This window comes from Artibeus jamaicensis, unplaced genomic scaffold, assembly GCF_021234435.1.
Source record: "Artibeus jamaicensis isolate MK-2021 breed Jamaican fruit bat unplaced genomic scaffold, CSHL_Jam_final contig_64, whole genome shotgun sequence".
NCBI classification, from domain to species: domain Eukaryota; kingdom Metazoa; phylum Chordata; class Mammalia; order Chiroptera; family Phyllostomidae; genus Artibeus; species Artibeus jamaicensis.
In genome coordinates this window covers 4,960,043-4,972,101 of record NW_026521911.1, presented here as the reverse complement: position 1 = coordinate 4,972,101, position 12,059 = coordinate 4,960,043, and the positions used below count along the sequence as shown (strand labels likewise).

Below are 12,059 nucleotides of genomic sequence, written 5' to 3'. Positions count from 1 at the left end.
TGCATGTCATCTACGTCTCAATATGTACTTTTAGTACCACACTGTATTGTTTATTTTTGTGCTTTTGCTATCTTGTATTAATTATTTTTATATTACCCTTGTGAAATAACACTTCTTTTTTTTAAACATTTTATAAATGAGGAAATTGCAGTACAGGCACAGTGAAATTTGTTCATGGATAACAAAGTAGCAAGAAATCAAAGTGATAAGAAATTAAGATTCCAAACTCTTGAGACAGAGTTCCTTTACATTAGACAATGTTGCTTTCCCCTCCTTTTCCATTATTTTCAAGATTTTGAAAGTTATTGTAAATCTTGTCACAAACTCCAAATCAATTTTCCACTTAAGAATGCTAAAATAGCTTTTCTAAGTTTCTGTACATAAGAACATCAACAGTTAGAAGCCTGTCAGCTTAGTCTCCAAGCAGCCACTCTTCCTCCCACCATCCAGGCCCAGCCTAGCACCACTATGAGGATTTTCTATGCTCTGCTGCTGCCTCTCTGCCTATTCTTCTCCCAGACAGCCGCAGGCATTGGCCTTCTTACAGGTATGTTCCACAGGTGTCCAGAATACCAATGTGCCAAAAAGGGAGGGACCTGCCACTTTTCCCGGTGCCCACTCTGCATTGGGATTGAAGGCAACTGTTACAAAGGGAAGGCCAAGTGCTGCCTCTGAGCTGGGAGCCATGGGATGAGACAAGAAGCCATGTGAACTACCTGTAAGCATTGTTTTAGTTTTAAAAGACCTTTAAAATAAAAGAACACCAATAGTTACATGAAAGAATAAAAGCCATACTTCAAACTTTGAAAAATGGAAAAATCTCAGAAAATGCAATTTTCTTTTCAGAACAATACTTTTGTTTTTTTAGCACTAGAATAAGTAATAATTTAGCTATATGCAACATATGTACTTTGTAATCCTCTCTTGAGCCATCTAAGCAGACAGACAGTGCCCTTGTCTACATTAGCACTGCTTTTACACATTTATTATGAGACATATATACCACAAATATTATTTTACAAGCCTGTTTTCCTGACTATGTTGTGAGCACCTTGAGACCAGCAACTATATTTTATTTGCCTTTGTATATCAGTATTACTTAATGTTTATTGGGTGTTTACTATGTGCTAAGGGTTTCTTACATGCATTATCTCATTTAATCCTCAGACAACTTTAGGAGATTATTATATCAATTTTAGGTTATATAATAAGCTCCTTAAGAGCTGGGACCTCTTTATTTCATTTACTAATATATTTCCTGTGCCTAGTATAGCACCCAGAATATACAGATAGTAAGAGAAAAGACTAGAGTGGAATTCAGCCTGACTTTAAAGTCTTACTTTGATTTCAACTTCCAGCTCAGAATTTGGTACCAAGAAGGTACACAGTGTACATCCAATGAATGAATGAACATGTTCTACCTTCAGGTTGCTTATCCACTTCACACTAGATTCCTCTACTTCATGACTTCTCTATCCTAATTTTTAATCTCTAAGCCTAGGATATAAGTCATAGCTATAAGCTGCCTCCTTCCCTATCAGCAAACATTACCATTCTACACAGAGAAGAAAATATTTACTACTGGAAAAACACATGGGAATTGCAGCATAGAAAATTATATGAGTAGCTTATTACTTTTATTATATAAACGTAATGTCAAGTAGGTTTAAACACAAAGTGGAAAACTGATGGTCATAAACTTACAAATATTAACCTCAAATTTCCAAAAAAATTTTTGGTAGTTGATTTTTCTTTCTTATAAATGCAAATAAAAAATTTATAAGCACTGAGCTATTTTTTATAACAAATAAACTTACTTGATGTTTTTTATACTGTATCAATAGATCTCTCTAAATAATGATATCACCTCAAACTATAATAAACAGGGCAGTGAGTTGGGAGTATCCTCTCCTGTAGTGTCTACTTTAGCATGTCTACTTTCAGCTGGCCTGTAGAAAAGCAAGGCACAATAATGTAGTTTTGGAATTTATTTAAAAAAATCGATTTCTGCCCTGGCCGGGTAGCTCAATTGGTAGAGCGTTGACCTAATACACCAAAAATATGGATTCGACCCCCAGTCAGGTCACAAACAAGAATGAATCAATGAATGCATAAATAAGTGGAACAACAAATCTCTCTCTCCTCCCTTCTTCTCTCTCAAAAATGTAATCAATAAATAAATGTATATAGTCTATCTGTTTTAAAAAATAAAGTTATAGAAACATTTACTTATTATATATGCACAAAGTATTCTAAAACTACAAGGCCTCTGATCTTGAAGTGTGTACTTATTTTTATTTGCTAGTTTGTTAAAATGGTGACAGAAATTGTACAAATCTAGGCTACGATGCTCCTGGCTCTGCCTCTTAATAACTTTGTAACCCTGGGGCAAATTACTTAATATTTCTAAGCTCATTTTCCTTAAAATGTAGACAGTCCCTAATTCGCAGGACTGCTGGGGACATTAGTCTGTGCAGTAATGAGCACAGTGCCATGCACGTGGTGGCACTTAATAAACAATAGATCTCTCTCTTTAGTTAGGGGCTGCTGCTTAATTTCATTCTGGTTTCATTATGAGATGCATTTATTTCCTATAGCAAAGTTTCCTGTGTTTGCTTCCCTCAATTTAAATATCCTTCTACCTCAAAGAACTTATTAAAATATATATTAGGGGAAAAATATTCAAAGACTTTTCAGTCTACCTTTCCTACAAAAGAATGTCACAAAAAAGACATTATATATTATACATATATGCATAAGACTTCCTGTTTTTTCCCCCTGCTTATAAAAGCAACGTTGCATCTGCCTTACTGACTTCCAACAGCCAGGTGGGCCTGGGCAGTCTCGGTTCCAGGTGGATTGCTGTTACCTATAGCTGGCTCCTGTAGGCACTTTGAGTTTGAAACCTCTGTTTTCAAGACTGAGTTTTCTTAGGCTATCTACCATTTCATTTTCAAAAGTTGTATCTACATATTATTAACCAGAAAAGGAAAACAAAAGGCAGACAAGTATGGTTAACCAACCAAATTTATAATAATTTTTAAGAATTACCTGATGGAATACAGGCTCCTTTACCTTAAGGTAAACCTGTAAAATATTAAAACACATGTAAATGAAGCACATTATGGAGCGGGAAAGAAACCCTGCTGCAACAATTCTGCATATCCCAAACCTCTCCTGCTTTCCTAGTCCTGTTACTGAGACCTGACTCCAGCCATATAAAACCAATCAGATTAGGCGGCACACCACAGGAGGGCCAGTACCTATAGGTGGGTCTCCCCCAGTACTAGCTCTACCATGGTAAACTACGCTTCAGAACTGCCGTGGATGACTTGGGCCTCTTGGCCTCTACATCAGCATCAGGGAAGGGCAAAAATGCAGATACTCATGACGGCTGAAGAGGTTATGCCTGACAACTCTGTTCTATAGTAGTAAGAACACTGGCTTTAGAGTTAGAGACATAAATTCAATTTCAGACTCTGCCACTCACTTGCTTCATGCTTTGAGCAAGTGTAAATAGCATCACAACCTAAAGACTAATTTTCCCTTATCTAGATAATGGGAATAATAATGTTATGAAATAAGAAGGTAAATACATGAAAAGTGTCTAGCATAATAGGTGCTCTGTGAGTGAAAACATCTAAAACAAATCTCTTGGCTTCTGCTTCTCAAAACCTCTAACTCAACTCACCTAGATGTGTTCCTAATTACACAAAACCTAATTTTAGGCTCCTGAGTGGTTAAGTTCAATGCCTATTCAAGATTTAGCATGTATTTATTGCATTATAGGAGTACATCTTCAAAATGACATGGTAGAGAGGAATGAAAATCATAATCTTGAAATGACCCCCATCACTTACAAGACAAAGACTAACTTTCAAAGCCTTCCATGATCTCACTCCTGCCTTTCTGTTTGGCTTCACTGCTTTTCTCTTGTTTCTTTTTCATTCTAAGCTCCAGAAAGCACAATGCTCCCCCAAACGTGCTATATTCATGTTTCTGTACCTCTAAACAAGCTGCTCTTCACTTTGTTCAGAAATCCTACTCTGCTGGGAAACACTTATCTTTCAAGATTCAATTCAAACTGCACCTCTTTCTCGAAGTCTTTTCTGATCCTCTCTCAATTCAACAAAAGCACCACTCATTTTCCTCTATAGCCTCATTGTCCATGTATACATGGTTCTATGCCTACAGACAATGTCAGTATTTAGAAATGTTTCACCATGCTCTTGCCCGAGAGCCTCATGAACTTCTAATCATCAGTTAAAACCCAGCTTAAGTGCCTCTCTATGGAATGTTCCTTGACCCACCCAAGCAATCTTCATTGAATACTGCTTATTTCATCCTTATATCACTTGTTTTTGCCTCTATTACTGTAATTTACCATCTTTTGAAGCAATTCATTATTTACATGTTTGACTTCCCTACTAGAATGTACTCCTTAAGCAAAGCAACTACTTCTTAGAGATCTTTGTATTTTCTACCGCCTGATACGGTATGTTTGCAATAAAAGTTTGTTGAAATGAGTATCTCTCTATACAAAATGCAATTCACTTGTGGGGGAAAAGAAGCTATCTCGACTTACTAGGAAAATGTTAAAAAATAGACATATTAGGCTCAACAGAACAGATCTAATCTCTCTTTTTTACCAAATAGGAGGTAATATATCTATCTATGAGAAAAAGTTTATTTTTTCTATTGCTACTGAACATTAGCCTTTTGATTTTTTCCCCATGTTTTTAAAAAACCGGAGTTTGAAAAAAACTCTGGAGTTTTTGTTGAGAAATAACACCTAAACAGGAAAAAAAGTAGTATTTGTGAGTTTTGTATAGAAACATTTCAGTTTGAACAGCATGAAGCAAACACTGGAAGCAAAATGTGCTGAACTTCATAAATGCCTACTTCCTTCTCATGCTTAATCTGTTAGATGAAATATGACTTACTGTGGTTACTATTAAACTGAATAGAACTAAGGTAAAAAGCAGGTGGTAATTTACTGAGTTCTTGATCTTGAAACATTCAAACCTTAAAAACAGAAAAAGAAGAAAATGGCTTTAGAATACATAACTAGGAAAAATAAATAAAATGCTGTTTTACCACCTGCCCAAGAGCCTCTGAGTTGACTGATGCCCATTTCTTCCACTCATGCCCTCGCCTTAGAGAACCTGTACTGTCCACGGCATCCAAGAGCCACGGGGACCAGGAGAAAGCACCTTCCTTATACAGGGCCAGTGAGAGGAGGCTCTCCCCTGAAAATCTGGAGTCTGGTAGCTGGACTAAGGCACACTATTAGAGAAAATATCATTCTGTTATAATTGTCCCTTTACTTACCTGTCTCCCCAACCAGACCATGAATTCCTTGTGTGCAGAGATAAACTCTTTTTTCCATATATCTAGTCCCTGGGATAGTATATTCAGTAAATAAGTCTGAACAAATACATGGCCATCAGTTCAGTGTCCAATGTTTGAACCTACGTTTCAGTGCAAACAGCAGGAGAGTTCTCTCAGTTTACTAATTAACTGGCTGTGGGAATTGGACCCAACTCCTATTTCCTTTCCTATAAAGAAAGGTGGTAGCCCAGATGATTTCCAAGATCTCTTTTATCTTTAAATTCTGGAACTTGATGACTTAGTAATAAGAGCTCATCTGAATGTATTTTTTCTAGATCAGGGTAGCAAACTACAGCCCAAGGGCAATTTCCCAGCCTAAACCTGTTTTTTCATAAATAGAATTTCATTGGAACAGCCACACCTATTTGTCTGCACATCTCCCACGTTAGGCAGCAAAGTTGAAGGGCGGCGACAGAGATCATAGGCACAGAAAGGCCAAAATAATTACTGACCCTTTACTGAGAAACATTTCAGAAGAACTCTTTTTAAAAAATATATTCTTTAAACTATTCTGAATTTACATATCTTTGGAGGACATTCTTGAGCTAGCAATGATGATCATATAGAAAATAATCAGACTGCTATCACATGAGGGGCTCAGAAATGTCTTAAGTATTAGTACTAGGGAACAGAACACATACTTAGAAGGTAAAGCTATTAAACTTACAGCTCAATTTCCAAATCTGACACTTCCTAACTAAATGACCTTAAGTCAGTCACCTGCTTAAGGTGACTTAAGCTCTGCTTATATCTGTGGATGAGAAAGAGGTTCTACAGAAAGTAACTTCATGGGGGATCTGGTCATAAATTCTTAAGTGGTCAGGTCATGGTGGATAGCAATGCCCCAGGCACATAATTTTTTAGTAAAAGGGTTATCAGGTTGTCTTTGCCATAAGCAAGCCCTGCCCATTGTTTCTGTGCATCTAGGTTAACACACCTTCAAAATAAGCTTAATCACACGTATGAAAGCACATAAGCTTGTACACTATCCAATCCCTGACTTGCTTTCTCCAATGTTCATGTAATCTTTCCTAGTTCCCTCTTTAATTACAAATGGATAAAAGAAACTGCAAAACTCATTCTCGGAGCATTCAAGATCTTGCTTTCCAGCAACTGTCATCAGTTTGGGCTCAAATAAACTCTTAAAAAAAACCTCTTTATGGGCTTGGATGTTTCTTTCATCAATATATCCTTAGACCTAAGTTATTAAATCTTTCTGGGCTTCACTTTGTCACCTATAATATGGGAATAATATGCATTTATGTTACACAACTATGAGAATTAGAGATGACTAGGTATTGCTAGAACAATTACACGTACAAAGTAGATGAATATTATTTTTATGGTATAATATATAAAATACTTTTTAAACATGTATACATTCATAACTCAAGAAAGGGCAAATGATACAGCTTAAGTCAAACTTAAGTAAGAGTCTATCTAAATTGGCTGTAGGGTATTGAGAATAAAAGTTAATAAACATTATAACTTCCCAGAGACTATACTCTGTATATGAAGATCACAAGTATCATAATCTACACCATCACAATCTCTCGGTGATATTAACTGAGTTAGTTATACAACTTAATTTGCTATGAGGCCAATATGAATTTTAAAATATATCAAACATCATAATTTTAAACCTAAATACTTACATGCAGTACACAAATACACAACAGCTGTAAATCATTGGGAGTTCATCCAACAGCTATAAGAAACAAAGGCAAATAACAAGACATAAGTATTGTAGAGCTGTAATTATACAAATTAAAAAAAACATGATTAAAATGGTCACCTCATTATCTATTATGTTTTACTAATTCTTTTAAATATTTATTATTATCTAATTTACACCGTTTATTTATTTTTTGAATAAGCAAGCTCATCCACCCATCTACCTGTCCTAATGTACATACCCAAGTATAATGCAGGACTCACAGGGCAGCTCAGATCATTTGGTATCACAAACTATAAAACCATACTTCCAGGAAAGAATGATGTCCACCACGTAGAAGTCTGTGGGTCCCGTCAGATTTCTTTTGCATTTCTGCCCTTTCCTGTAGCACTTAAAATCAGTTAAATGTCCACTAACATACATAGGAAAGGGTATTAATGGTCAGGGAAGTGACTTAATTAATCTAAGTAACCTATGTCTCCGAAAAATAATATTATTAGCAATAATAATTATAGCTATTATGTATTAAGCGAGACTGAGACACTAAGCTAAGTGTTATAGATAAGTTCTGCTAACCCTTAAGCCAACCCTAAACCCAATCGTATGTGTGGGGAACGCCCTGAAGGGAGAAAGCACAGATGCGGGGGAAGAGCCGCGCGGCTACAGCAGTCCAGGCTAAGGGGAGTTGCTACGTGAATGCAGGTCGCAGAACTGGAACAGACATAAGTGAACAGGCTTGAGAAATACTTAGGGAGGAAAATAAACAGGGCGTTGTGGTTGATTTGACACAAAGGTGAGGGATGCCTACGGTGACCGCCTGGTGTTTTGCCTAAACACTTCAGATGATGGCAGTCCAGTTTACTCAGACTGTGAAAACAGAAAATTACAAGAACAATTTTCAATATGCTGAGTTTGAGGCCCCTGTGAGGCAGCCAGGTGATGTCAATCAGGCAACTCGAGATACAAATCTGTAGTGGAAATGTCTGGACTCCAGATTTTAAATGCTCGCTTATTTGTTTAAAGAACTGAATTGAACTGAGGATAGGTTCAATATGTTCAAAAAGCACAGATTTTATTTTATTTATTTTAAATTGTTATTTATTTATTTTAGATAGAGGGGAGGGAGGGAGAGAAACTCTATATGAGAAACCAATATGGAGCAGTTGCCTCCTGTACACATCCCAACTGGGGACTGAACCTGTAACCTAGGCATGTGCCCTGACTGGGAATCAAACTGGCGACCTTCTGCTTTGCAGGATGACGTTCAACCCACTGAGCCACACTAGTCAGGGCAAAAAGAGCACAGATTTTAAAATCTGGGCAATACAAGTAGAATAGTCTTATTTTAAAACCATAAATAGCAAATTACGATTGGTAAGAGAGCACAGAGTTCCGGTGTAGGAAAGGGTATGGATCTAAAGATGAATCTGTAGAGGCAGGCAGGGGCTAGATCCCCAAGCCTGAGGTTCAAATGTATAACCTTGAACTATAAAAAGTGACATGATGGGAGAGGAGAGACTATATTTTCCGTATCTCACCCCCAGCACTTAGGCAAAGCCTAGCAAATATTGCTCAAAGAATAAAAACAATGAGTTTTGTTTGTAGGAAGATTTACTTCTGTTCCAGTGTAACAAATGGTTAAGGGAAAATGGGAACACCAGTGATGGGAATCTGGGTTGGAGATGATGGATTAGGGTAGTGGCAATACAGAGAGCCGGAGGCGGATGTATCCAAGAGTTATTATGAAAGTTGAATCAAGAGGTTTTAGTAGTTGTAGAGGTGAGAAAGTAGGAGAAATTGAAGATGAATCATAGGTATTTGGCTTGGGCTTTCAGTGTAAGATGGTTTCATTCACTAAGATAGGGAACAAAGGAAAAAGAAAGGTAGTATTTATAACTAGAACATCTGTTGTTTATAAAGTCTGAATTAGCTTCCATTATTACCTAACATTTATGCTATTTTTGTTTTTGTATTATAAATAAAGTTATAGGTGAGCAAGCATTTTTCTTTGGTTTTATTTTCTAGGAAAAGTAAACTATTTTAGTTATGAGAAACAGCTAAATGCATTCATTTTTACTAGCATTTATTTTTTCTAATATCAAACATATTATATGTTCATTACAGAATACTTGGGAAAGGCAAAAAAACACAAAGAAAAAATTAAGAAACTGCCTTTAATTTTACCCTCCACAAGATTATCAATAACTGTATATTTTGATTATTAAAAGCAAAAAAGAATGAGTTGAATGAGTAAATAAATGAAAAAGGTCTGGGAGAAGACTTGAAAAACTTAAGATCTTTATGCTCCTACCACACTCTGTACAAGACACTGTCCTAAGGCAGATAAAGGAAAAAAGAATACAAAATGAAAGTTGGACCCTAATCTTGTATTTTAAAAAATATTTTATTTATTTATTTTGAGAGAGAGGGGAAGGGAAGGAGAAAGAGTGGAACAGAAACATCAGTGTGTGGCTGCCTCTCATGTGTCCCTCACTGAGGACCTGGCCCGCAACCCAGGCGGATCCCCCTGCTTCACAGGCCTATGCTCAATCCACTGAACTACACCAGCCAGGGCTGATCTTGTCTTTAACTTCCTGTGTAACTTGAGTCAAGTCACTTCCCTGTTCTTAGGCTGTTTTTTCATTTACGAAATTTGTAGATTGGACTAAATTTTAAAAACCTTCTCTAATATTAAAGCTCGATGATTTTAAATTGTCCTTTGGTACCTTTACCCCTTATTTGAAGGCCATTGTTCACTTTACCCCACCTCTAATGTTTTCTTCAACCCCATGTCCAAATGCATTGCTACTGGCTGGTTGCCACAAGCACGTAACACATGAATACTGAGGATAGAGTTAGTCGTGCTTAAAATGTTACCTTTGACAAGAGCACACATAATTTAATAGTACTCAGAGGAGTGAATCACTAATAATGAATGAGTAGTGGTGGTGTTCAGACTGGTTGAAGAAAACTGAAAGAAACTATTATTTATTAAACATTTATTTACCAGATCCTATCCTGGTATTGTACTTTCACACATGCCAATCAACTGATCCTCATAATACTCTTAACAGGTATTATTAGACCCACTAGAGAAATGAGAAAATAAAGGTTCATCAAGGTTAAGTAGTATATCTACACTCAAACAGCCAGCAAAGGGGTAGAATCAGAACTGGAACCTAAGCAGCCACCTAGACATAATTAATCTGAAGAAAATACCATTCATGCTCTAAATCATTCTCAAGACAGAACTGTCAATATTTTGCTTGAGTTCACTTTAGGCAGAGCTGGGCCTCCAATATCTCTAAGCTACAACAAGCTAAATTCAGGCTGGCAGAATGGTTCACTGATCACCAGAGCCAGGTAGGTGGCAGCACTGTCATTTCTTACTTTACTTCAGTGACTACGTATAACAAATGATGGTCTAATACAGCCAAGTCCAATTTATTCTGAAAGGAGGCAACACAGGGAGCCATTAAAGAGATGGAGAAGTCCTTTGATACTGATGATTCTTCCCTCCTCCTCAGTCACTGGGAAAATGGGGCATGTCATTTCTGCCCAGTTAAACAAGCACATAAAACCATAACTTTGTAGTCCAAAAGGGGGAGAAAATAAGGCATCTGTATAATTTGCCCATGATAAAGTAGTGTCATAGTGATGATAGAGCACAGAATCAAAGATCTCAGGATCAAAGGCCATCTTGTCCATCCAAATGTGTGCTATCTTGCTAACAACCTTGGCAACAATTAAGCTTATATGCCAATCAAAGTGTGTCCCACCTTTGCTCAAAATCCATTAATGGCTCATAGAGGATAAAGTCCAAGAGGCTTAGATCTGTCCTCTGGTAGTTTCCCAAACCACATCTTCATGTAGTTCAATGCCTGTCCCAGAGCAGGTACTTGATAACTTAATACATATTACTACTGGCAGCACTACTGCCATCATTGCCACATACTCCCAAGGCCATGGCTACAACCACAATGTACTACTTGCAGTGCCCTGAGATACCAGCTGCGCTCTCACATCTCTGTGCGCTCCAGTTGGCCTGGCAAATTCCTACTCATCTCTGACAATGCAACTCAAAACATGTGTCTGAGTCATCTGTGTGAAACCCATTCTCAGATCTTCCTACCCTAAATAATGAATTGCTTTTTCTATTTCCACAGGACTTTGTATGGCCCTTTATCACTGCATTCTATTTTCGCTCCTAGACAAATGACTCCCTGAGGAAAAAACATCATCTTTACACCTGTGCATACCTGTTGCCCAGGTACCAAATACAAAATTTTGAACTAATTAAAGTGTTTGTTCAGCCTGTGCTTGGGCACCTCCAAGGACAGAGGACTCAAGATCTCCCAAAGCAGTCTTTGCCATCTACTAGCTCAGACAGTTCTTCCCTATGTTGACCAAGATGTCTCTTCATCTTTAATGCCCCTAGGACCACATGGAATAAACCTAATACTCTTCAACAAGTCAACCCTTAAACACTGATTCATAAAACATTTATGCAGTGCTATATGGCAACCCTGTGATATAAACAAGGGATACACCAAGGTCAACCAGAGAGAGTCCCTGCTCTTATGTAACTCACATTTTGATAGAGAAGTCAGACACATACACAGTATATTTATAAAAACACTGATAAGAGCAGTAATAGAAATGCACAGAGTGTTATGGAAGAACATATGAAGAGAACATATCCTGCCCTGGGGCCATGGAAGGCTTCCTAGAGGGGCTGCCACCTTGCCTGAGACTTTGAAGAACAAACAGGAATTGTCCACGGGAGAGAGGGAATGCAAGAGGGCCAGGCATAAACAAATGCACAGAATAGAGAGGCTGGTGATTAGAGCTCAGTGTGGGTCCCTGAGCATGTCTTCTGTTCTTCCAGCTAAATATAGTCATGTACTGACCACACAGTGACATTTCCCGCCATCATGGCATTCCATGGCATTCCATTCATTATATATGACAGTGGTCCCATAAGATTATAATG

General features: G+C 37.4%; 1 protein-coding gene across 2 annotated transcripts in view; it reads right to left on the bottom strand.

Annotated features, from left to right (window-relative positions):
* The window catches only part of ACER3 (alkaline ceramidase 3), a 115,981-nt gene that overhangs the window by 35,527 nt on the left and 68,395 nt on the right, over positions 1–12,059 (bottom strand). For both annotated transcript variants that reach the window (XM_037138096.2, XM_037138097.2), the window contains exons 4-6: positions 7,047–7,099; positions 4,944–5,025; positions 3,052–3,087 (exon numbers count right to left, since the gene is read on the bottom strand). In XM_037138096.2, coding sequence (XP_036993991.1) covers positions 3,052–3,087; positions 4,944–5,025; positions 7,047–7,099 — 171 coding nt within the window. The remainder of the gene's footprint in view (positions 1–3,051; positions 3,088–4,943; positions 5,026–7,046; positions 7,100–12,059) is intronic.